General features: G+C 37.0%; 2 protein-coding genes across 2 annotated transcripts; one reads left to right on the forward strand and one right to left on the reverse strand.

Moving 5' to 3' along the window:
- Positions 1-115: 115 nt before the first annotated feature.
- Positions 116-19,557, reverse strand: LOC102227024 (RING finger protein 145). Its single transcript, XM_005805983.2, has 12 exons — positions 19,395-19,557; positions 13,912-14,163; positions 12,556-12,664; positions 11,041-11,132; positions 9,377-9,612; positions 9,050-9,225; positions 7,752-7,892; positions 7,486-7,668; positions 7,225-7,372; positions 6,786-6,908; positions 6,253-6,486; positions 116-5,520 (listed from the first exon to the last, which is right to left on the reverse strand). The coding sequence occupies exons 2-12, from the start codon at positions 14,093-14,095 to the stop codon at positions 5,017-5,019; spliced, it is 2,130 nt and encodes a 709-aa protein (XP_005806040.1). The 5' UTR covers positions 14,096-14,163; positions 19,395-19,557; the 3' UTR covers positions 116-5,016.
- Positions 19,558-21,101: 1,544 nt separating this feature from the next.
- On the forward strand, positions 21,102-27,848 carry ublcp1 (ubiquitin like domain containing CTD phosphatase 1). The gene is made up of 11 exons (XM_005805982.3): positions 21,102-21,209; positions 21,510-21,768; positions 21,854-21,945; positions 23,463-23,548; positions 23,648-23,763; positions 23,905-24,003; positions 25,096-25,133; positions 25,494-25,592; positions 25,761-25,877; positions 25,968-26,095; positions 26,715-27,848. The coding sequence occupies exons 2-11, from the start codon at positions 21,615-21,617 to the stop codon at positions 26,740-26,742; spliced, it is 957 nt and encodes a 318-aa protein (XP_005806039.1). The 5' UTR covers positions 21,102-21,209; positions 21,510-21,614; the 3' UTR covers positions 26,743-27,848.
- The last annotated feature ends 23 nt before the right edge of the window (positions 27,849-27,871 follow it).

The following is a 27,871-nucleotide window of genomic DNA, read 5'->3' on the forward strand; positions in this document are numbered from 1 at the left end:
GGGGAACATGATTGCATGCTCAGAAGGTAATTTGATTTAGTATTGTCAAAGTAAAGACATATTCAAATTCAAGCAAACTATTTAATACAGTAAATCAATGCAGTAAAGAGCAGAATGTTTTGCAGAGAATCGTTTATTTTATTTGACATTCAGTTTCTGTAAAATAACCAAGGCAACACCAGGCCAGTCTGAAAACCAGCTGTGAGACATTTTTAATTCAACACAAGAGCCAGGTTTTACAGAGCAGGTCCTATCTCTGTAGGTTTTGAAACTAACCAGACAAAATAAAAATAAAAAATGTAAAGTAAGGCTCAGTCAGAGCAAGAAAACACCATTCTGCACTTTGAGGTATTAGCATTGAGCAGCTGTGTTAAAAATGCATTCACTAAATTTAACAGCATGCTTGTTTCAGTTATAGATCCAATTTCCATATTTGCATATGCTTCTTTTATTTACATTTCAAACACAATCTGGGCTTTGAGAAACTTGGCTTTTAGAAGGCAACACTATTGTTTCTCTGATTAATGATACTCTGAAAATCTTAAAGATATTCAGGCACAACATGAGGGAAAATCTTTGAATCGTGTTTCAGGTACATGCTCTTAAAATAGTGTAAAAGAAATCAAAAATGCTAGAAAGGTCCACTTTTAGAAATTTGTTCTTTTTACACCAACACAAACTAAAGCTGCTGACGTTGAAATGTTGGCACATTTAATCTGAAGTTAATCCTGCAGCTGAAACAGAGCTGCAAATAATGCACTGTAATACTGACCTTTAAGAGAAAATGAATTTTAATGACCACACTGTTAACAGTCACTGAAGGAAGAATTTAGACAAAAACTGGAGCTAAATATTCATTTTAGAATATTTTTCATTTGATTTTCAACCAACAAACTGCTACTTTTAGCACTGTTTGGTGTACAAGGAAGAATTGTGCAAATATACACTGAACCAAAAGCTGACAAATGTTCGTGCTAGTTAGCATTTAATACTGCAATGCAGATTCAAATACAGCTGCCAATGACAATTTTCACCTTCAAACATTGTATCATGCAGGTGATTCTTCTGCATGATACAGTCTCCAAAACCTTGTAATGCATAACTAATTTGTGTAGCCATTGAAGGGGCTTCATTTATAAATCAAGAGTAAAGAAACAAAGACAGTCCATAAGTTCACCTTTCAGAGAAAGATGCACACAATACATCAGAGTCAACATCTTATCCCTTAAAAAACAAAACAAAAAGATGCAGCATTGCAAAGGTCTGATCCTACAATTATCATGTATTCATTTTCAGCCATGTAAGCAATGCTTCGTACAGTCAAAAAATAAAGTCAGAGTAACAAGACCTTATGAAATTGTGGTAATAAGCAATACTGTCAAAGGTTAAGTACCAGATCTCCTGTTTGTCAGCGTCATGCTGATCCCACTCCTTACCAGTAGAGGACACTGGAGCGATCACTTCAGCCTGAGGACGCGTCATGCACACAGGTGATGCAGTAACACTGACTGGTTTCTCACACCAGAAAAGTTTGCCTTCTTGACAGCTTCTGGGCAAAGCAACAAGGAAGCCAGGAGGAAACCGAGCACTGGTCATATAAACAATACGGATACCGTCAAACAGAACAACATTTCTATACATTACACACACAGATTGGGCTTTTTCCTCGTACACAAACGACAGAGGGCTTTTGGTAGCTGACAGCAACAGGACAGCTTTAGAGCATTGCTAGTAGTAAAAATGAGATTAGTGCAAATACAACCAAAAACATAAAAGAGGAGAAAAAGAAAAGAAAAAGATTGAAAATAAGGTTAGAAACACTGAAGACGAAAACAAGTTCTGTGGCAGCGGGCAAGCTCTACATATAAGCGTGCATCAGAATCCCTAAACTTTTATTATTTTAGTCAAACACCCTTCATTACACATTTATTTTCTAAGCCCCAGAGCCAACTAGAGTGTTTTTTTGAGCACAAATAAGGGGTGGTGGACAAAATAAAAAACTAAAATGGCTTAGTTTGCTGGTAGTAACCTCTCATGGAGTGACTGAGCTGCAGGGATACTGATCGCCCTGATGGAGCGAAGTGATTGGTTCCTGCTAGGAACAGGTTTCAGTTCTCATTAGCCTGTCAGGTAAAGCATGCTTTATCAGCTGAGCTTTAAAGTGAATAAAAGCAGGAGGCCCATGTCAGCTAAGTGGACCCACTGCCTTGCAGTTTAAGTATTCACACCCCAAAAACATTTGCTAATTTTTCCCGTTCACATTGCAACCAGAAACTTAAAGGGATTTTATTGGGATTTTGCGCAACAAACCAACAGAAAGCTGCGAAATGGGAGAAAAATCCTAAATTAATTTTCCCATGTTTTACAAATGAAAGTGTGCAGTTGTATGCAACCCCTTTACTCTGTTGCCCCAAACAATTCCTTTTACATATGAGACTAACAAGAAATGAAAGAGGAGCTCCAGTCAGATTAGAACAAAATTTAACTTTTTGGCCTGGGTGCAAAATGCAACATAAGGTGGAAACTACATATCACCCAAAGCAAATCATCCCCATGGCAACACACTGTGTTTGCAGCCAAAAGGATACATTTCATTAGCAGAAACAGGAAAGATGGTAAGAATGAATTAAATGATGGATGGAGGCAAACACAATATAACCCAGAAGTAAAACCTGGTAACTGCTGCACAAGTCTGGAGCAAAAGGTTCACCTTCCAGCATAACAATGATCCCAAACATTCAGCCAGAGCTAAATCCAATTGGTATTCTATGGAAAGAGCTGAAAATTGCTGTTGCAAACAAGAGTGGGGCAGAAATGTCAGTCTGTAGATGAGCAGAGCTGCTGGAGACATTACCCAGAAAGACCTGCAACTGTAACTGCAGCTGAAGGTGGAGCAACGTAGTACCAACTCAGATGGCACTGAATAGATGCAAGATTTAGATATACTTCTGAAGTGTACTAGATGATCTTTTGCATAAAATCCCAATGAAATACATCAAAGTGGTTGGAAGATGACAGAATGTGGGGGGAAAAATATCAGAGTATGAACACATTTGCAAGGTACTGTAATTACCCAGAAATGTCAAAAATATTAACTTCCTACTTTTCTCCATCTCCATGGTGCATTGCCCTGTCCAATAATATGATGTAAAATTAACCTTAATAATAACAATACTATCAGCGATGCAAAACTTTGGCGAAGAGGAACAGAGATGCTTTTTGCTGGGACCAGCCATGCAAATTTGATTCAAATATTGAAGAGGTGTTATAGCAAAAGCTTTGACATACAAAATTAATTCGACATCCCATGTGAAACCACTGATTAGTTCACATGGAAGCAAACGGCTAGACCACATCACAAGTCCTCCGCTTAGCACCAGGCTTCAGGTCATGTGACGGCCACAAGAAACGACATTCAGTATCTGTTAATTCTTTGTTTTTACCAATACTCACAACCACTGTCTCCCAAACGTTAAAAAAAGTCTCAGAAAGAAAAAAAACAAACTTGTTTATGAAATGTTAAGACTGTCACAGTTTAAAATGCAACCATAAGTTACCCATTGTCATTCGTAGCTGTCTCGGCCTCTGATCACTTCTACATGTCATGGCACGTAAAGGACATTAGATAAACCTAACATGTACAGCGATGAGAGGAAGGCTGCACGCAAGAAGGCAGGGAGGACGAAAGCAGTAAATATGACTACTGTGAGGAAGTCCAACAGTACGATTTTGCTGATGAAGAAATTAAATACAGAAAACTTATTATACTAATGGATTTCACATTTTGTAAACAGGATGTAGAAGCTGAAACTGTTTCTGAGATGGATCACTGCAACACTCTTGGAAAAAAATGAAGTAAAAAAAAAATATTCCCAGCATGAGTTAAGGGGGAGAGATTAAGGTAACAGTTTCAAGATAAAGTGTCAAAATATCTCTAACCAGTCATTTATATTTTAAGATCTGAATGATCAATACAGGCTTACAAACTGAGTTCATCTTCCTCTCAGAATCAGATATGCAGGGTTCCTAGGCAGTTTTTAGTTCAGAAGTTCATTCGTTTTTACATTTGATCTTTGTCCTATTTTTAAAGTATAAATTAATGAGGGACATCAATATATATCTACATATTTAAAAAATATATTTGACTGAAAATATTGTGTAATGTGTAGCAGTACAAAAGCACAACTTAAACAAAATACTGTTCTATAGTAACGCATTTGATTATAGGCAAATCTACAGGAGCGTTTTTGGGTTCCTGGCTGTATGCACAACATTTTTACCAAAACAACTTTAAATACTTTCTTTTACCATCAGTTTTAAGAGTGTTGTGAGAAAAATACTCCTAAATATCAAAATAACATTTTCACTTAAGTCAGTATCACCCATTCATGGTACTAGAAAACTACTTCAATCTAAGGTTACATCAAATGTTTTTACAGTGGAACGGCTTTAAATAAACTGCAACCCAAATAATGGAAGTTAGGAATTAAATAGAATAGTAGTGAACATTTTTTCTGGTGTTTTCTTAATCAACTTATGGTCCATAAACTCCCTGTATCTGCCCCCTTATCTCTGTAACATTTAGATTATATTTGCATACATGCCCATATCTCCAAGATATTTACATTTCCAACTTGTGGTAGATGAAGAAATAGCTGGAGTTGTGTAAAATATTGTGAAAGGTGAGGTAAACTAAGAATCTGTTTGGGCCAGCTTTGTTAGTTAGGATCAAAGCCTGGAAATAACATTTTCCAAAACCTTTTTTGTCATTTTTAATTAGATACTACTGTAAAGTGAAAAATTGTAAACTCAAATCTTATTCATTCAAACTGTAGGAACCCTGGATATGAGGAAGTTGGATTTCAGGGGACAATAAAGGAAGCGGAGAGTGGGGATGCTGTTGCTAAGTGCATGCGTGTATTTTGCATGTGTGCAGCGATGGAGTTCTGGATGAGCATGAAGGAGAAGGAACTTCCTCAGAATGGCAGCTGGGCTGTGAAGGGCGGCCATGTCGAATCAGTGGATCTCGTGGAGGTCAACAGGGGTCAGTATCTGTGAGGAGGAGGAGTGTCGGATGGAGGGGGAAACCGCGTGGGAGCGAAATCGAAGATTAGCAGGTCTGTCAGGCGTGTCAGAGGTAGAGCAGGAGGATGTAGATGGATGATCTGTTTGCAACTGGTTCTCCACGGAATCAGTCAGAGGTGAGGAAGAGGATGGACTGGCAAGGTGCAGAGGAGCAGAGTGCATGCAGGAGGGACAGGAGGTCCCATCACCTCTCTCATCTTTCACATCATCAGAAGGAGAATCCTCCTTCTCCTCGTTGCCAGCAGCGACTCCATCCTGTCCAGCAGGGATCAGATCGGCTGCGGCGGCATCTTGGTTGGGAACTCCGCTGGCAGCTGATTGGCTCTTAAGCTGAGAGTGACAAAGAGGACAAGTCTCCTGGACATACAGCCACTTCTTCAGACAGCCAGCGTGGAAGAAATGGCTGCATGGAGTGATGACAGCACTGCTCATGTCCTGGAAGGAGAAAAGAATTTAGATTTACATTCGCTCTTGCTCATGTAGGCTTTTATTGGATAAGAATAGGACATAAAGACAACTCAATATCAAGCAAAAACCTAAAAATCTTTACTAGAACTAAAGTATATCTTGGAAAAAATATGATGAAAGAAGAAAAAGGATTTAAGTGTGGTACCAAATGGACCCAACAAAAGTAACTTCTTGTCAATCAGCTTAATGTAATATCAGCAAAAACATGTTAGATTTTTTTAAACGCATGAACTATGACAAAAAAAACAACGACATAGCTTCCAAATGTAATAACAGTAATTTTCTAGGTTAGAAGTAGGGCCGTACAGCTGATAAATCAGTCCTGATTTTCTTAATTTTGAGAGATTGTTGATTGGCCGATACCCACATATGAAGCCAATTTTATCCACAGATCTTATCTACCTCAGCAAAGGTCTAGAAATTGACCACTGTCCTCTTTTTCTCATTTCAGACATGAAAAAAAGAGAACAAAAAAAAAAGAGAAAAAGCAATCGATATTGGCCAAAATCAGAACTGGCAGGTCAGGCTTTTTAAATATTGTAATTAGCGAAAACTGCAGTTGGTGCTCCCCTAGTTAAAAGCATAAGAATACACACTCTAAATATCTTACTAAATAAATCTAATCAATGAGTGATGACTTTAATCATACAAAGGATAAAAACAAAAAAACTCTTTATACACACTAAAGCCTCCGCCTACCTGGAAGCAGATAGCACAGATGTCGTTGTACTGCTCCAGCTGCGCGTCGGTTGCAGTTGGGAGGCTTTTGATCTTGTTTACAGCGTCTCTCCTGAGCAGGAAGCTCTGCCAGCCCAGCTGGGCTCGGAGCCAAACATTATAGTAGGAGTGGACCAGAATAATGGTGCTGCCCATCACACTCCACTCGCCAAATACAGTCTCTGATATGCCATAGCACACCACACACACTGCGACCTGGCGACAAAGAAGTTAATGAGTAAGAGAAAAACTCCACTGATTTTGAGTATTTATCTTTTTCTACTAAGGATTAAAATTGAAAAATGTAATTCATGTTCACTAATAGTTATTAATCAAACAGAAAATAAAGATAATAACATTATTCACCATTATGCACCAAAATACATCTCATAACTGATCAGTGCCAATCAAGAGAAAATTGTCTGATCTGAACTCATTCCACACAATTTTCCAACATTGTGTGATGTTTGCTTAGTAAAAATGTCGTAATTGCTAAGTTTTGAGGAAACATTTACCAGAAACTCCAGCAATCTATAGGTCCCATTGACACAGTAAATGACCTCATCCATGTTTTCCACTGGAGCTTTACGAAACTCCTCCACCATGAAGAGAACGTAGATCAGCAGCGTACCGAGAACCTGGTTGAGAAAGAAGAACTGTTTTAGAGTAAATCAACCAACAAAGGATCAGAACAAGGTTTTTAAAGTTTCCTGAAGTAAATATAGGACTTTTTAAACAATACTATTTACTTACATTTAAGAACTACCAAAAAAAAAAATTAAGAAAACTCCATTACAAAGACATGTAAACATGATAAACAGTTGAAAATGTAGTTTTTGACCTTCCATGTTTGGACATAGGGTAATATCAGAATATGATTTTCTAAATGAAGCTATGAGAACTTATTGGTCTCATAAAAGAAGTCTTTTTAATATCAGTGTGCTTATGATGTACCTGAAGTGAGGTAAGGATTGATGAGGAGATGATGATGAGGAGCCAGAAATCCATGTGGAAGAACTGACAGATCATATACGACATGTAAGCTGGAAAGATGAGCAGGAAGAGGCAAAGAGATACTGCGCGGAAGTGTTTCCACAAACTCCTACATAACAGAAAAAGCACAATTAGAACTCATAAATGGAATACAACTGAATGGCTTCTAAATTTCTAAAAAAAATAAATAAATAAATAAAGTGCACTAGGAGTTTGACCTACTTGTCTCTGGAGGCTCCCAGAGCCAAAACGATGGGGTCAGCGATCTCCAGCATGGACTGCAGAATGGAAGCAACAACAATGAAGAGGATGATGGAGAGGAGGAAGGCTCGGTGGATGACCTGCAGCTCTATCAAGCCGGTTTGCACAGCCAGGATAAGCAGCGTTATGCCTTCAGTCATTCCTCTGCACATGTGGGAGACAGATAAAATTGAAATTTGAGAACTATTTCGATATACAGCCTCAAATAAACAAGCAAACACACTCACCTGTGCATGGCATTGTCATTGACGAAGGCTCTGTAGCCCTGTAAGTAGAACTTGCAGAGCGTGAGAACTCCCAGCGCGATGAATGAGACGGTGAAAACCAGACCCAGCAGAGAGTATGGCGTACTACAACATTCTGCAATACTGCAAACACGTGGATGGAGAAGAGGAAAGGACAAAAGGGGAGAGTTTAGAGAAACTGTAAATGATGTAGCAGTAAATCACATGGTGTCTATAAACAATATTTATGTTACATAATGTTTAGGAAATAGAGATGCAACAGGAAAATGGCTGAAAACTGGATTTGGATCATTTTCAGCTTGAGCATTAATGTTTGCGTTGTATACTTTTTTCTATTATTTTCCTGTGCTAGAACAGTTATTTTGCAATAAAGACAATGCTGCGAATGACTAAGTAAATTTGAATGAATAAAAAATTAAATATATTGTTTAAAAGCAGTAAATGTACCATACTGGGCACAGCCAGGTCACTCTGACAACACTTTTTAGTGTGGAAATAGTAACTGACTGAAGGCTCAAAGTTATCCATTTTCAGTTCAAGTGACTAGATGAGGCAAAGATATACAGCCATATAAAAGAAGTATGACCAACTAAGAGTAGGCATTTACCCAATTTTTATCATATATCATTATAAATTTCTTAAGAATTTTGATTTACTCTTTTCACAATAAATCCCAATTAATAATGTTTATAAAACATTAACATTATTGTCCATAATGTTGGAATTTGTATTTTCACTATTTTCTCCACTGTTTGCTCTATGAGAGCAACAATGAATATCAATACATTTAAAATATGATTAAATGCAGTTACTATGCATGCTTTAATCATATAAATTCATCACAAAAAGGTATATATATCAAGAGCTGCAATTGTGCTTGTGGGGTTTGTAATTGCTGTGCTATGCAGTCACAGCCATGTAATTACCGTATCTAAAAAAAAGTAATAGTTTTTATTGTCCCTAATAGTTATCACAATAGTAGCATTTTTATGTTTTTATGATGTAAAGCCCTTTGAACTGACTTGCTGCTGAAATGTGCTACACAAAAAAACTTGATTGATTGACCACAAAATATCATGACAAAACTTTAAGTCCATATCACTCACTTCTATGACCAACAAGCTTCGGACGAACCCACACGAATATTACTGATCCAACACCTTATAGGTACCAAATTACAATTTGATCATTCCTTATACAAAGGAGCAAACAGAGTTTAAATGAGTTACACACAAGCCCAGAAGGCCTTCAAATTTTGACTAAAGGTAATGTGTTCTTACCTTGTAAGAAAGAGAAAGAGAAGCCTCTCCCTCGAGGTAGGCTGGTCTCTGGTGCTGAAGTAGGTGTAGATCTGAAGAGCGAACAGCACGAGCCAGAAACACATAAAGAGAACTGGAAGAACCAGCTGGTTCCACAGGGACATCCCTAAAGCTAGCAACCCGTACACCTCCACCACCTGGGACACAGAAGAACAGAAAACCAGGAGGAGAGAAGACGGTAATTAGGAGTATTATTCATCTTGGGAAAGAAGACACAATCCAGAACTAAAGCTTCATGGGGAAAACATGGGAATCTTTCAACATAAGGCCACATTAGTAATTTATTACCTGAGCGAGTTCCCTGTAGGCAGTCTTGGCCAGGTTATATGGTACCAGTAAATTAGAAGCTAGGAAGTAAATGACCTCCAGGCCTGTGAAGATCATTGAAAATCTATTGATGAAGACGATGGTCTCCAGAGGAACCAGACAAAGTCTTGCCACCAGTGGGAGGAGGTGTGCAGAGAAAAGCCAGATCCTCTTGGTCTGCATCACACAGGAACACAGAGTGCACACCACAAGCTGACCTGAAAGACAAATGGACAGAAATGTAAAACATGGACATAACTATACAAAAAACACAAAACCTTTTGTGTTTTTGAGAATTAACCAGTTATTCTTTAGAACATTTATCAGTCCCAGATCAGTAAGAATAAGTCATTAATAAAACAAAAGTTGTAAGTAGAGAAAAATAAATGTATTTCCCCTCTCGGACATTTTGTCTTTTCTAGCAGTTATTTTTGCCTTCTCAGGCATTGTCTGTGAGAACAGCACTTCATGAGGTCTATTTATAACCAAGGAGACCCCATTTCTTTTCACTTGCAAGATGAACCAAGGAATTACAAGGCAGAAATATTGCAACATTTTGCACTTTAACAAATTTACATGAAACATGTTAAATGTGGTAGCTAGCATAATTTTGCCAGAGACCAGATTAAATGTATAGTTTACAGTACAGAGAGCTTTAACAACAATTCAGTAAAGATAGATGTTTTTAACACAGCATTACATTTCAAAAGAAGAGTTATAAAATAGCCAATTAAACACCGAACTGTACATATCAATATTTTGTAGGAGTAAATAATTAATTCACAGAGATGAAATTAAATTAACAGTATAACTACTCTTAGTACAGCCTTTCTGCCTACAATGGATCTAAAACAAGAATACACACCCTTGTAAAAATGCCAGATTTCTGTTATGCAAAAATAAAAAGAAAGGAAAAAAATCGTAATAGATTATTTGAAAACTTTTCTCTTTATTGTGACATATATCCTACAAATTCCAATCAAAAACAACAAATTGGTTAGGTTCAAAAATGTTAACAATATTATAAAACTGCAATACTGTGGTTGCATAAAGAATATACAACCCTAAATGAATATGCTGAAGTAGCTTTTTGCTGAAGTAGCATTTAGTCTCCTGTGGTAACAGACCAGGAGCATCCGACATCTTCAAACTGAAACGTTCTCCCACTCTGCTTGCCAAAGGTTTTCCACATAAGCTATTTGAGTACATCTGTTTTCCACCATCATCATCCAGTGACCCCTGTTTTCTGTCTGATCTGTCTGTCTTTCAGGACTGAGACTAAGTAGCTCAAAAACCTCAAATGTCTCATTTTTTAGTTCATTTGGGTGCATGTGTCGACTCAATGTGATATGGAAGAATTTAATCCCTCTTTCGCTTCTGCTTTCAGCAGAAGCCTGAAGGCTTTTTGTCAAATTGGAATGGCATTTTATTTTATTTACATGACAAAAACAAGTTAAAGACAGTAATGACATTGTAGAGTAGATATTGTGTCTTATGGACAATATGGTTTTTGCAGGAAAATATTAAGAGATGCAAAAAAAAAGGTTTGAAATAATTTTTCAGTCTTAATTCTGACAAACCAACAAACTGGTATTTGCACAGGGGTGTGCGCACTTGACATACACCGAGTGTGTGTTATATTATACCTATGAGTGCAGTGGTGAATCTATTCATGGAAAGCGGTTCCAGGTAGACGGGTCCTTCATAGCCTGAATCCAGTTCACTGCGAACATAATCTCTGACAGAAGAGGGCAAAAGATGAGCACAGAGCTGTTATGCAACACCAATTTACAGTGTAGTACCACCTCAAATAATCTTTTCACAAACAAGAACAGGAAACCAACATTTGTCATCAATATGTTTTGAGATTGACTGAGATGGACTTTTTTATGTCAAGTGCATATATTTAACATACATAAGGTAGATACTGTAATTTGGTAAGTATCTTTGGGCTCTGTGTTTTTTTTATACCTGAGATCAATTTTTCTCTTTTTATATTAAACGGATGAGCACTGGCAACAGCAGTAGCTTCAGTCCAAGTTAAGACATTGGTTTTTTATGTTTTTATTTCAACTCCCATCATTATAAACTTGTTGCATTTGACCCAGAAGCGACACACCCAGAAGAAACTGTGTTGTTCATATCTGCAATGGCAGCATAAAGCTGATGTCACAGACTTCAACAATTAAAACAACGACTTTTGTTAAACATCTTCATCTTCTTACAAATTTAAAGCCTCTTTGAAATGTCTTGCTTCAATCACAAAAACATTAATCAGTTCCAGTCAAGTTTATAGTTTGTTTTCTTAAAGCGCTGAATTTCATACTAGTTCCTCAGTGTCTGCGATTGAGCTGCTTGCTGAAGCATAAGTGAGTGCAAAACAGCAGCAAGATGCAAAAAACTTCTTGACAAACCTTTTCCTGCTGCAATAAACAAAAAGGGACCTGTCCAGGGTGTACCCCGCCTCTCGCCCGGAACGTTAGCTGGAGATAGGCACCAGCACCCCTCCCGACCCCTCTAAGGGACAAGGGTGTACAGAAAATGGATAGATGGATGGAAAAACAAAAAGGTAGAGCATAGAATCTATCTCCTAGAAGTGTTGTGGAAGAAGCAGCAGCTCTTACGTGCAGAGTGGGTTGCAGGTCTGCTTTGCTTTCTGCACCTCGCTGTACAGATCAATGGTTCCCACACTTTTCATGTCAAGATTAAATTAACACTGCAACCATTTTTGGACCCAACTATCAGTTGAGTATACAAAACTATAAGTGATTGTATAAAATTAAAGTGGGTTCCTGGCCTCAACTTTTGGGACAACCAGTACAGAAAACATAGAATCTCCTTAGACTGATACTGGTGCTGGATCAAAAAAGAGAAAAATTCAAAGGTATGTACTTTCCGTATTAGGTGTCTAATTGGAAACATATTAGAAGTTAATTTATGCTACAAGAGAGTGAGAAAGCAAGACTTTCAACAGATCACAGGAAGGCTTAATGGAGGACAACAAAGTTTCTCCTTTTGTTATTTTAGGCTTTAAACCTCTTTCTGTCAAGAATGATGTTTGACTTGGGTATATACGTGATTCTTAAAGAGAAATACATCACTACTAATTTGATGTTCTCTCATCATGTTGAGAGAACACAATGGTTTGTGAGCGTTTATACCTGGAAACTTGGTGACCAGCAAAAAGCAGCAGGGCCGTCAGAACATACAAGTAGAGCTTAACCAGATGCTGGCGAGGCAGAGTCAGAAGCACCAGGCTCAGGATGTAACCTGCAACAAAAACATCACGGAAAACACATTTTAAAGCACTTCCAGCATTTTGTAATAATAGCCCTGTTTTGAGTCATAGAAATCAACAAATTATGCTTGTGACATTTTATGCAACTGCATGGAAACTTTGAGCATCTCTGCAATAAACAACTTTATTATACTCCAGTCTACAACCTAAAACATGTCCAGAAGCTCTTCCATGCAGATCATTTGCTTTCACTGCCTTGCTCCCTCTGTATTCGGCCGGTCCAGCCATAGTGCTCATCAGCACATACCCAGCCTATTGGCTCATCAATAAACTGCAGCCAAGCTTGAGAAAAAAATGCAGCCATGAAAAGAAACAAGGAAAGAAAAGTTTATACTTTGCCTATTGGTTCCCTCTTAGCCATGCAAACAGCTCTTTACTGTAACACAAAGCTTGGTCTGCTCTGATTATTTTTTTGTCTTCAAAATACTCTTTTGAGTTCACTTTTAAACCTAAAACTGACTTCTACTCAGCAACATTTAATCTCATTAAAAAGGAAGAGAAATTGTCCCACCCTTCGCTGCTCAAAGTGTTTTACTGGCAGTTTGAATTTCTGTTTGTCCTTTATAAATATTTACAGAAGGAAATGAAAATGGAAAATAGCAGAGATCCAATACCAGGACTGCAACTCCAGCAATTTAGAAATTTGGGATTCAAGTACCTTTGTCTAACTCAGAGGTGGAACCACAAGTAGAACTGAGAAAAGGCTTTACCAGTGACACCAACTGGGAATAAGACTTTCCATTTACTGTTGGTTTAAAGCCAGAACAGAGAGAATCACACCCATTTTGACTGTTAAAAACCCCTCTCTCCAGCCCTAAACGATTGGAGCTTTAGTAATGGCTATAATGTATTTTGGTGGTATTTTAAGTAGAAGGAAGAATAGTTTAAAAGAAAAAAAGTTTAAAAGGGATGCATGCATAGGGAGTCACCCTTTTATTGTTTTACCCTTAAATAAAACCCAGTCCAACCAATATAGTCCATCTGTGCTTAAATTAATCTCAATGTAAATAGAGATGTTTGGTGAAGGCTTCAGAGGTTTGTTAGAGAACATCAGAGATCAGTCAGGAACAGTAGAAGGTTAAATTTTGTGAGACCTTTCGAGTTGCCAATCACAAAAAAATTCCAAATAAACTATTTTATGTTTATGTGGCCATTATGTGAAAAAAATATCTGTATACATTTACATTTTATGTGCACATGTGTGTGCTGCAATACTAACCTACGTAGTGCAGGTAGAGTGCCAGATATTTGTACTGAAACAAAGGGTTGTTGGAAAGGCTGGAGCGCTGAATCTTCTGGAAGAAGGAGCTGACGTCCCAGCGGTACAGGACGTCAAGCAGCATGATGCTAGGGACACGCAGACCCACGTTGAGAACTGCTTCTACTCGGTCCTTCACTGCCATGGCCTCAGGTGAAATGCTGATCGGCAGGCAGAACTGACCTCTAAGGTGAGAAGTTGATAGTGGGTGCTCTGTAACGAAAAAGAAATAATGCAAGAGGAGAATAGAAATTCAATATGGTGCAGTTAGACAAGAAGAAATGGCAAAAAAAAAAGAAAGATGAAAGGCACAGAGCAACAAAAGAGCAGGATTAATCAAGGTCACAGGGATCCGGAGAGCCATGGGGGAAGTGCAGAATGAATGAGGAGAAAGAAATAAAAGACACTCGACTCTGCTGCAAAGAGGCTGGAAAAAAAGCCCTGCTTTATGAAGAACTATGCCTGCCACAATAAAAATGACAGAGGAATTACAGAGGGATATTTTTAATACGTAATCATTTGTTTTCTAAAAAAATATCAATATTAATTAAATGGACTCATTACAAGACTACTTAATTATTTTAAAAAACATAATATTAGCAGAGTCCAAAATAGCCTATATAATAACAGGTGTGTTGCTTTTGGTTGATTTTATTAGGGCAGCATTTCTTGTGGGACTTTGCAGACCTAAACAATCTGGCAAATGAAAATACGGAGCAAACAATACAATATAAACAAAGCATGAGTAGACATCAAAACAGTTTGTAAACAGCATGCAAACGATCTGTAATTTCCATAAACCACTCTGGCTTTCCATAATTCAAATTTACTGTAGACTGTTTCCGTCTCCTCCGCTATGCCTGGTTAATGTCAACAGAAGATAAGTTTGTTTTGTTCCTTCTTTAGGTTTTAACAGCTTGCTCACTCATTTTATAGGGTACTCAGGTGTGTGGGAGGCCTCTTCTTATGCATCAATACTACTTTCATTTTACCATAGAGCCGTAACCCTCTGTTTTCTGTGTCAGCCTTAACCTGAACTTATCTCTACTTTTGAACTTTTCCTCATCATAAAACAATCTTAAAATTCTGTTCACGATTGGACTCCCTGCAACAGAACAAGAGTTAGTTTGCAGTGTTAAATCATAACAGCAAATTAAAAGCACATCACAAACAGACAGCTAAATAAAACAAGCACAGACGAGTGGAGGCTGCTGCCAGAATTTTAAAGGCAACTGATCAGTTCTCAGAAAAAAAATTAACTGAAATGACAATGAAACACTTTTGTTCAGTCAGTCTTTTGATTTAAAAAAAATAGAGATAGTCAGTGTTGTTGTTTTTGGATTGTAAATATATAGCATGGAAGGTTTCCAACATAAAGCTAACATTTTCAAATCTGGGACATTTTATAACAAAGATTGAAATTCCAAAACAAATAATGGAACAATATTTCTGCTGTGCATTTAGGCTTTTGTTTGCCATTTGCTCTCTGACTGAGCAAGTCGGACTCATGTTACCGGTAAACGTGGCAGTCCACACATGGAGAAGACACACCTTAGGAGAAAATTGTTTCATTTTCCTTAATGCCTTCCATCTTTTGAGGCTGATCTGGATTTATTTTAAAACATGTTCCAAATATAAAACCAGCTTCCTGTGGCTGTTTTTCATTCAGTAAGAACATCCACACTTCAGATGTATCCAGACTATTTGCACAAATATATATTGCAGGGTATATTCAATTGAATGAGTGAAAAATTAGTTTTCCCTTCCATTTTTTTATCTTATCAACATGTGATGCAATCCCCGATAATCTGTTTAATCTGCTCAGAATTGATTAAAAGCTTTTCCATGTGTGTTGCTCAATGTGCGATTAGAATGAATTTGGTTGATTAAGCAATTTGACTATGTCTGCTTTCATGTCACAGTTGTCCATTAAATATACACTGTATGAGAAATTCAGTAAAAAGTTCTGCTTTTTTGTCACTCATTTCAGAAAGTGTAACTTATTATTATAAAGATTCATTACAAAACTATTTCAAGCCTTTTTTTCTAGTACTTTTTTGAAGACCAATGATAAAAAACCCAAAATTTGATGTCTTAGAAACCTAGTCAAGATAAATAAACAAAAAGAAAGGATATTTTAACCAGAAATTTTATGCCTCCGAAAATTATGTTCATTAATATGAACTCAATAAATGGTTAGAACTCCTTTCGCATAAATTATTATATCATTGCAGTGTGGCACTGAGGAGAACGACTTTCTGGAGTCTCTCCTCATCCTCTGGACAATACTACAGAGATTTTCTATGGGGTTCAGGTCAAGCCCAGTTGCTTGTCCATCAAGAACAGTAGCACCATGGTTACTGAACAAGCTTTTGGTACCTTTGGCAGTGTGGACAGGTGCCAAGTCCTGCTGGAAAATTAAATCAGCATCTCCACACGGCATGTCAGCAGAATGAAGCATGAAGTGCTCTAGAATTTCCTGGTAGACGGCTGCGTTGCCTCTGGACTCTAGAAAACTCAGTGGACTAGAATCAACAGATCACATAGCATTCTAAATTATCACTAACTGCAGAAACTGACACAGATTTTGTGCATCTTCATTGTTCTTCCACACTGGAAAATCGACTTCCAAATCAAATGAAGACTTAATGAGGATTTTGGACCACTGAGTGACACTTCGGTCCTTTTTCTCCTTAGCCCAGGTAAAACGCTTCTGACGTAGTCTCTGATTTAGAAATGACGCAAGAAATACAGCGTTTGTAACCTCTGGTTTGGGTTCATCTGTGTGAAGTGGTTCTTGATGCGCTCAGCCTCAGTTTACTCCTTCTGAATTTCCCTTAAATTCTTGAATAGATTTGGCTATAAAATCATCTCAAGACTGCAGGTATTCATGCTGCAAGTTTACATACTGCACTTCTTCCTTCCACTCAACTTTCTATAAATATGCCATAACATTTTCACAATATTTTAATGTTTTGGGATACTGAATTTTGGGTTTTTATTACCTTAATCTTCAAAATATGTCTATGTAAAATGAATTGAGTGTTTCACTTTTTGACACAACCGACAAAAAATATTGAAATTTTTCCACAATATTTTTCATGCATGTTTACAGTTTACTTTTTTTTGCTGTATTTCTATACAGAGCAGCAAAGTTAAGGTGGAACATGTTCCCATGCTAAAAGCAAACAGACAGTTCCTCAAACCTGCTGACTGCAACATCATATGACTTCTGTTTGAACCCTACTCGTAAAAACATTGCATTTAAGATGCCATTTTCCACATCTACATTTATATCAATTGATGCTCAGTAGAAATCATATGCATCAGATTTATGCATTTAGCAAAACATAATGCGACACCTAAATATACTTGTGTTCTCAATTATTGATGCAAAGCTGCAAGACTTTTCTGGTGTTCACATTTGTGAGAGTCTCCATTGGTTAATACCCCTGCAGCACTGGGACAGGATGCTAAGAACTTATGTAACTGAATTCACTGGACAGAGACTGTTTTTCAGAATCCTACCTTACATAACAACACCACAGTGACTGTAACAATTTATCTGCCCCAATACATTCACGCCTGAAAAATATTAAACCCAGTTTCAACTATTTAAACATTTTAATGACATTAAAAACATAATTACCCAATGTATTTGTTTGCAAGTTAAAATAACTAAATGTGTAATTAAATGTAGCTAAATATTACATACTTTGGGTATGTTTTTACTCAGACTAAAATTAAAAACTATTTTAATAGTAAAATTAGAGCTGCACAATATATTGTTCTGCAATCATCATTACAATATCAATGCTTGCAATATCGATTCAGATTATGCATGCCAATGACATGTATGCCCACACCAGCTGCATGTTTTCTGATCGTATAAATATAATTTTTACACCTTTAGATGAAACCTGTATATGTGGCGTATTAGATACACTTTTGGTTTTTGGAACAGGAAATAAAGAATAACTATAACTGTGACTCTCAATAAGAAGTAGTGACCTTTTTTTTTACATGTCATTTTAAAATGTTCAAAATAAATAAACATATAGATGCATAAATACTTTTTAGTTGAACATTGAGTGTAAGATAATATGTTTAAGCAACTTGCCAAAGACCTTTGAAAAAAAAAAGTTACAACTAGGCCTGTCACAATGACAAATTTTGCAAATAAATTGTCCCAGAAGTTACTGTGATAAACAATAATATTTTTGCTTTGAGACCATTTTCAGGTATTATACTGATGATGGCTTATTAATGCTACAAAACATTCTCAAATATCAATAAAGTTTAAGTTCTAATGAACATTTAACACTGGAAGTAGAAGACAATTAAATGTTTCCAAAAGAAATAAACAAAACAACAAATACAACAAATTATGAAGTCTCTGTAAAAAAAACAAAAAGAACAAAAAAAGTTCTTTTTTTTAAAAAAAAAAGGGCAAGTAGAGGCCAAAGCACCAGAATGAAGTTTTTTGCCCTTCAGTTTTTGGTAAAAAGAGGGAGAACGTAAAATAAAAACAATAAATTATGCAAATGGAAATTATTGAGCTTGTTTTACTTTAATCATACAATTAATTGATCTATTGCTTATTGCAGGCCCTAGTTACTACACACCAAGTCACCGTTTTTTATACAAAAAAGAACAAACCCTTTAAACCAGAAATCTAAACACATCTCCAACATGTAATGTTCCTCTTTTTTATGACACAACGTTGACATATTGTCATCCAGGAATCACAGTATTTAGTAACACATATGAAAATAAAGAAATATAAGATGCAAAAAGCAGCAAAATCCAATCCTACTATGCTAAAGAAAAAACATTGACGAGTTCAGAGATGATTTTCTAACTAAAGTTAAAATCTTATGGATGACTGAGTGCTGCATTGACTGCTGTACGTGCCATGAACTCTAGTAACCCCTCCGTCTCGACGGAAACAAACCCCTTAAGCTGCAAAAGAAAGAATGCAACACTTTGCTACTAGATCAGTCCTTACGGGGCATTGCTACATGGAAAATACAAAGCAAATATAAGCTATTTGGTAGACCAAGAAACCACAGATTTACAGTATAAACGGGAAAACAACAAGCACTGACAGTATACATGCGTTGTGGAGGTGATGAGCAGCACCGAACAGAAAGCGGCGCAGTGCCAACAATTAAAGCCGACGTAGTCAGCTAGTGTTGCTGTCAGCTAGCCGGACTAACAACCAATTCGTCCACAAAGCCGCAGCTAATGACGCCCCACACGCCATTATTTTTCACAAAATACACCAGTGAAAGCCCACACAATGAAGCGTTTGGTAAATAGCGGAAGTGCTCGTCAGATAGTCCAACTGAAGCGCAGTTAACAAGCAGCAGAATGGCAGAAACACTGTGCGCGTAGCTACAGCGCTAAGCCAACATTTAACAGGGGGGAAAAATACAACTTACGCTTCAAGGTCGATGTTCACAAGTATGAAAAACTGATTCTGGGTGGCTGGTTGGTCGTGTATCGACCATTTTAACTCGGCACCACCCGAGATAACGGTCCTCCAGATGGGTGTGCTTCACAGCGAGAAGACGCGGCCCATCCGTTCATCTTTCCTGGCAGCCATTTACCACAGTACGGGGGGATGCACTGAGCATGCGCAGCATAGCCTGTCCCATTAAACCTCTTAGTATCATATTTGTATTACAAAAAGTTGAATTAGTTTACTTACACGAAGATATTTTTTTGCACTTCATTTATCTCAACAAAGCTATTGATTCTGTGATTAAAATAAAAATCGGATTAACTGAACCGTTTTAAACGTGCAATGTGAATTAAAATTAATATTTTAGTTGTTTTTTGTTGGTTAATTTCATCCAAAAAAAAGTTAGAAATGTTATTTATTTATTTATACATATTTATTTTCAGGATGCTATATCAGCTTTTTTTTCAGATTTATTCCGTTTTGCTTTTTCAGAATGGAATGGAATAGAAATAACATATTGTCCCTCAATGGGGACATTCAAGTGTACCAGCAGCAAAGTGACAAACAAGCTAAAGCACCAATTTATACACAAAAAATATTAACAGAAGTAAGAATAACATGCTGTGTAGTAAGGACAAATTTACAGAAAAAGAAAATGTTCAGTTATTAAAAATAAGACACTCACTGACAGAAATACGCAACTGAGATGTGTTTTTTGTGCATAAACAACAACAGATTATTTACAAGTGAAAGAAAACTATGCAACCAACAACAGGAATGTTATCTGAAATGTGAAAAACTGCACAATACTTAGTTTAAGTTTATTGGGAGCAGTTTTATGGTTCTAAAGTTTAATAGGTGCAATGAGGAAGGACCAACGCTAAAGCTCCTTTGTGCACATAAGATGCAGCAGTCTGTCACTGAAATGGCTCTCCGGTTCTGTAATGGATGGGGTGGGAAACATTGTCCAACAGTGATATAGCTAAAGCTCTTCAGTCTCCCATTCTACCTTAGTCGATGGATAAGGTAGAATCCATCGACTAAGGACCTTTGATGATCTTATTTAATTGCTTCCACTCAGTTGTTTGTCACACTTAAATGTTTCTGACAATCAAAGATAACATGAGGAAAAATACTATAAAGGAAAATACTATCTATACAAACTTTTCAGATTTTTTATTTTGTGTCTTTTTCGTAGGTGGACTTGCTTGTCCCACGGCATAACTCATGTGTGCTTGGTTTTAATTAACTGACTGATGAACATTCTTGTTCATGATTTTGAGCTAGAAAGTAGAATCCTTGGCTCCACCAGTAATCCATCAAATTACCACATTTTTGACTGCTGGTGTAATGAACCTATTCCTTCAGTAATTCTGTGATAACTATACACCAGACTTAAATGGTTAACAAAAGGCATTGCTCAAAAAAAAAAAACAAAACAGAAAAGATATTGCTAAAATGATTTTCACAGAAATTGTGAGAAAAGACAATGACAATGTGGGCTACAATGAGTTCAAATCGTAATCACATCTGAAAGGTTTGGAAGGAGCAGAGACAGAAACATAAACATAGTGTTAAAAGGATATTATTTGTTTAAAACCTGTTTCAAATCGGTGTTAATCTGTTGACAAGGGGTCACTATGGGAACAGTCTTTTTCCTACGTCACTACCGGAAAGGCAGGGGGACGCCAGGAAGAGCACGGTATTTATCTATCGATGAATGAAGCGGAACCAAGAACTTCATTCATTTACGTTTCTGTCAAATCCCTGGAGTCACAGTCAAGTATTCCAGGTTAGCTTGCTCTGAACTGTAAGAGCTACCAGGCTCTTTTTATTATTTAATGCTAACATGTTCTAATGAACTGCGTGTTTACATTGCTGCTAGTCACTATTAGCCACCGCATGCTAAAAATAATCAAAGTGTCCTCTCTCATCGGAAGGAATTCGGCTGTTTGTCTTAAATACCCAAATAAATTAAAGAGTTACTTTGTGTTTCTCTTGCTGTTTCGCTGATTTGCGTGTTTTGTTTCGAGCTGTTGCTGGTCACTGAACACCTCTCCTGTTACTTTGCCTTTGCCTCTCTGTTTTCAAGGTGTGGATGTTTGTTAGTCCTGGTAGAAACAGCAGCAGGTGTGTGCACAAAGGTCTGTGCGTGTGCTCCAGCGTCGTGCATGTTCGTGAAGAGCCCGTGTAAGCCATGTCTGTGTCAGTGATCATAAAGTGGGGAGGACAGGAGTACTCCATCAGTTCTCTTTCTGAGGAGGACACTGTGATGGACCTGAAACAGTCTATCAAGAGTCTGACTGGGGTGTTACCAGAGAGACAGAAACTACTGGGACTAAAGATTAAAGGTGAGAGGGCACAGATAAATCCCTTAGCACCATTAATAATATGACTTCTAGTTCTTACTCTGTTTCTTTTTATTCCTGTTTCCAGGTAAACCTGCAGAGGATGAGGTTAAGCTGGGCTCCTTGAAACTAAAGCCTAATACCAAAATTATGATGATGGGTACCAGAGAAGAAAGCCTGGTAAGTGGAAGGGTGAGAGCAAAGGTGCTACAATGGCAGTTCATAGTAACGACTCTGTCGAACTGCAACAGTTTCATAAGAGGTTTTATGAAATTTACTATGATATACAGATTGCACTCATCATGGACAGGAATGTCATTCGTTTTTGGCCCTTATGGATTCATTTGAAGCATTTTTTTTTCAGAGTGGAATGATAATGCACAACATAACACAAATTTTAATATTACAATATTATTGTATGTACAATTACTGCTACGAGATTTCCATTCTAGTAACATATTCAATGACATTTGCTAATTTGGGAGAAGAATGTTTTAGGAGGGCATTTGATGTACTGGTAAAGCTTTTCAGAAACTACAAACAAGATTTTTATTTTTTTATGGATAAAACAGCAGCCATATGCCACTTTTTTAATAAAATCAAATTGAGAGGGCAATATTTACACTTAAGGGCTGCACAGTGGCGCAGTTGGTAGACTGCGCAGCAAGAAGGTCCTGGGTTCGACTCCCGGCGCCCGGGGTCTTTCTGCATGGAGTTTGAATGTTCTCCCTGTGCATGCATGGGTTCTTTCTGGGTACTCTGGCTTCCTCCCACAGTTCAAAAACATGACAGTTAGGTCAATTGGTCCCTCTAAATTCTCCCTAGGTGTGAGTGTGTGTGTGCATGGTTGTGTATCCTGTCTGCCTCTGTGTTGCCCTGCGACAGACTGGCGACCTGTCCAGGGTGTACACCGCCTTTCACCCAGAACATTAGATGGAGATAAGCACCAGCACCCCTCCTGACCCCTTTAAGGGACAAGGGTGTACAGAAAATGGATGGATGGATGGATATTTACATGTATTAATTTACCTATAGCTTCATTTATTTGGAATAGTTTAAGGGTTTTCAGGGAAAGACTTTTATGCCAATGAATTCTGTATCAACTGTGAAGCATGATCGGAACATAATGGTGTTGCTGCCAATTAATCTGGTGGTTTGCACAACCTGTTTGAATAATGAAGAAGGAAGAAAATCTTTAATTTCCTCAACTTTACCTTAAATCAACAGCTAGACAGTTGATACCCTGAGAGGACAATAATCCCAAGCACACACAAATTCTGGATAAAACTGATTGTAAAAACTTTTCTTTAACTACCTCCACTTCAGCCATATTGCAAATGCTACAAAATGTGTGTGGACATTTATCTAGATAATATTACATGTGTATGTTTATATTTTAGATATAGTATATGTATGCTTAGAGTAGAGAAAATCTACTCTCAACTCAATTTTTCTTTTTTAAAAATAGCTAAAGTTTCTTAGAAGTTATTTGTTGTATAATCATACCACTGAGAAAATGAAATTTTTTAGCTGTAAGAATGAATTTATTTTTTTAATAGACGATTAAATGTGCAAAATTGTTGACAGCTTTTTACCATGATGAGTGTATATAAATTTATGACTGGATATATTTAAGATTTTTCTGATTATATACCTGAATGGTGAATGTTACACATGTATATTTGTTTATTTTAAAGGAAGATGTTTTAGCTCCTCCCCCAGACAATGACGATGTTGTAAATGATTTTGACATTGAGGAGGAAGTCATAGAGGTAGAGAACAGGTAAGAAACTTAACAGCCTGAGTGCAGATGGTTAATAAAATAAGAGAACATGTTGAAAGAAGATATTTATTTATCACTTTTTATTTCTCGGATCTTCAGAGAGGAGAATCTTGCTAAAATAGCTCGCAGAGTCAAAGACTATAAAGTCGAGGAACTGAATCCTCCCAGAGAAGGCAAGAGGCTCCTGGTGTTGGATGTGGACTACACTCTGTTTGGTGAGTTAAAGACAAGATATCAGAACCTGACTAATATATAATCCAATTTTCCTCAAAGTTTTTTTTCATCGCAAAACAGAAATCCTTGGCAACACATCACCTCATCATTTGAACCTGGGAATTGTTGTTATGTGTGTTTAGATCACAAGTCTTGTGCCGAAACGGGTCAGGAGCTGATGAGACCATTCCTTCATGAGTTTCTCACATCTGCCTATGAGAACTACGACATTGTTATCTGGTGTAAGTAACATCTGTATGGTTTAGTTATATTGATTGGAGCAATGGTTTTGGCATTCCTTAGACGCCCATGAACAGTTTTTTGATAAATATGACTAAGAAAAACTTCCTTCTTGGCTAACTTTGAAAATGAACCAAAATAAAATAGGTTTTCATCAGCTACAGGCCTATTTTATAAATTAGAATATTACTGAAAAGTTAATTTCATGAAACACTTCCCGTAGCTTACAAAAACTGACAGCTAATAAAAATATGGCAGATAAAATTAGAACATTACATCAGACCAGTAAAGAATTGCTGTATAAATATGGGCTTAATAAAACATTTGTTTAATACTTACTTAAATGTCAAAAGGTAACCCTAATATGACTGCATAATTATGTAGTATAGCTTCTTGTGTTAATACAGTGATCAACTGCTCTAGAAAGTAGGCCAAATATTAGTCGTTTTTGTGTACCTGATGAACTGAAAAGTATGTGAGAACATAAAAGTTAAAGTTTTGTTTGGCAAATTTTCGTAATTTAGCCACTTCTGGTGCATCATTGTACACAGAGTGATATAGTTAGCGTTTATTTTGAGTAAATTGAGGCATATGTCTCACAGCTAATAAAACCCACAAGCACAAATACAGTTTATTTGAGAACTTGAACATTACACCTGATCAAGAAAAATAGTCTTTAAATACTGTATATTCTAGGTCATGTAATGTCCTACTAAGCAGTATCTCCATATGCTGTACAGTATACTCAATACTTGATCAAGGCTACTTTTGCATAAATTTTGCATCCATGCTGCGTGACATGGAGGTTATCAGCCTTGGGCTCTGCTGAAAACATAAATAGTTTTCATTAGTATTAAGCTGTGATCATTATAATTAACATAAATCTGTTCTGCATCTGTTTGGTTTGAAATTTAGAAATTGATTTGATAAAAAGAATAATCTTTTAAATTTTTATTTGAATTTGTTTTTGTGTAGCATTCTAATGAATTGAAAAGTTGGGGAATATTTCTCAAATGTAGAAAAATCTGTGTGTTTATCTCCATCTTTCAAGATTCCTGGGTTTAACGATGTATACTCGTGCTTTCTCTCTTTAGCTGCTACAAGTATGAAGTGGATAGAGGCCAAGATGAAAGCAAGTATTCCCCTTGTTTCTTTTTCAAAGTGTGTAATTTTGCCTAAGCCAGTTTTTCCTAAACATTCTGCTATGCCTGGATAGAAGAGATTTATTTATTGGTTGGGATTTTACTCCAACCAATAAATTGTACAAAATAATTAGTAAAGACATTACAAAATAATAAACATTGTCTCATCAATGTTCATCAAAACGAATCCAATGTACTCCCCCTTCTCATCACATTGAGGATCTAATGCAACCCAAAATTGTTTCCAATTTCGCAGTACCATAATCTTGCCAGAAGGTGGCGGTGTTGAATAATCTTACACAGTGAGTTTAAGCTGTACATACTGTAGCTGTGTGTCTCCATACGTGCAGGAGTTGGGAGTGACGGATAACCCAAGTTACAAGATCACATTCATGTTGGACAGCGGAGCCATGATCACAGTACACACTCCGAAGAGAGGGGTGGTGGAGGTTCGTACACCTGAAACGTTTCTTGTTTCATTCCTATCTTCACTCGGGTTAGTTCATTTAATTTAGATGCACTGTAAAAGACAAACAAACAAAAAAAAAACAGTGTTTAGGGTGATTGCCATAATAACTGCTCTGACTTTCTGTTTTCCATGACATGTGCATCTCCAGGTGAAGCCTTTAGGTGTGATCTGGGGAAAGTATGGAGAGTTTTACAACAGAAAGAACACCATCATGTTTGATGACATCGGACGGAATTTCCTCATGAATCCACAGAATGGACTAAAGGTCGGCTGAGCTTTTTACTCTTCTGCATAGACACTGTGATCCACATAAGCTGTCATGACTTGCACCTTACTTTGTGCTGCTGTTTGTTAGATCCGACCCTTCATGAAGGCCCATCTCAACAGGGAGAAGGACAGAGAGCTCTCTAAACTGGCTCAGTACCTGAAAGAAATCGCCAAGCTTGAAGACTTCAGTGGACTTAATCATAAACATTGGGAAAGGTAGGCTGACGGAGCATAAAATGTGTTGACAAGGCAATGAACATTATTTTAATCACAAACACAACATCTGTAAGCCATGAACAGTATGGTATCTTGCAAAAGAATAAGTAGATATTGAACTTTGATGATAATAACGAAAGCAGCATCTTCTGCATATTTGGTGAAACTGTGCGTATTTCAGCTTTCTTTCAAAACCTACTTTTTTCTATCAGCTCTTCCATAGAGGTCAAGTCTAAGGAGTTCATAAACTAGGCATCTGCTCTGCTTTGAACAGATGTCCACAGATTATGTGTTCCTTGGTCTTCATGATTCTGTTTGCACTGAAATTGCAGTTAATGTCACGTGACCAAACAAATACCACATGACCAACCTCCCCTCCTATAAAAAATAGCAAGAATATGAACATTAATATCGATTGTTTAAACAATCGACTGATACCAATGTTAGTGCCAATATGTTGTGCATCTCTATTACATTAATTTCCAGCAAATTAAGATGTATAGCTGTACTGTGACAAAATTTGAAGGTTTATAGCCTGGATATTTTTTTTAAGATACTGTATATTCCTCACACTTATTGGTTGTGAAGTGAAAGTAATCTTATTTGTGTGTTTTTGTAGGTACTTATCCAAGAGGCAGCAGCACTGAGGAAAGAGTCAACTATCTGCAAACAATTGGGCTAGAAACAAAAACTCCATCCTTCAGTTCTACCCAACACAAACACACACACACCCAAATCCGTCTCTCCAAACAACCTTGTTGGACTTAGACCACCAATTAACCCGTAATGTTGCAGACGCCAACACTGTCACTCCCAGAAGTAGCTTCCTTCCTCCTTTATATATTTGCATGGTCTTCTTGGTCTGAATATTTTTTTTACATTCATTGCCATGACAAACTTCAGAGTGACTACCAGCTGATGATGGATGGCTATAACACTCAGTCAAGTCCACAGTGGCCTACAGATTTCTACAATTGTTTACATCTGTTTTATCACGTCAATGTTGGAGGAAAATAAGGGTCATGTTCCTGTGTGTCCATCCCACCTCTGAACGCATTCTGGTCCAGAAAGCTCAAATATCACATTTCATAACAGGTATTAAAGTGTTTTCAGCGTTCAGGAAGTCATTTGGTTTAGCAGCTATCAGTGTACATTGCATATCTAGAAAATCTCTTGGTTGTAATGAAAAACCTTGATTTGTACCTGTTTCTTTTTTTTTTTTTTTTAGAGCAGTGGTCCAAACCAAAAGCAGATTTGATCACTGCTATACAACAATATGCAATAACCATTAAAACTACTGTGAGATAAAAAATAATATTCATAAAATTTTGACACTGGTTACATCACTGACTATTACAATGGACTTCAATGCATGTTTTGCTATAATATATTCATGAGTTAAGTGTGCAGCGCTGGTCAAGGCTGGATGGTGCTGACGTGGATTTGCCCAAAAATGTGTTTGTTCTGTTTTTGTTTTGGGTGTCTCTTTTTTGTGTGTGTGTGTAATTTGTACGTGCACACTTTAAAACACTAGTTCAAGAAAGGATCAGTTGCTTGAGTTTTTTTCTGATATCGAAAGTTTTTACCAAACAGTGTAAGTCTAATTTAGACTATTTCAGTTGTTACCAAAAGTCCTTTTAAGTTATAGACAAAGGTGTAGTTTATTATTTAATGAGATGATGTCATTGTCTGACTTTTTGTTTTCTTATAAACTTCCTGTAAATTTAACCATAAAATCTTTTTTGTACCAAAATTGTCTCTGCTGTTTATTGCTCC

This window comes from Xiphophorus maculatus, chromosome 11 (genome assembly GCF_002775205.1).
Source record: "Xiphophorus maculatus strain JP 163 A chromosome 11, X_maculatus-5.0-male, whole genome shotgun sequence".
Taxonomy (NCBI): Eukaryota; Metazoa; Chordata; class Actinopteri; order Cyprinodontiformes; family Poeciliidae; genus Xiphophorus; species Xiphophorus maculatus.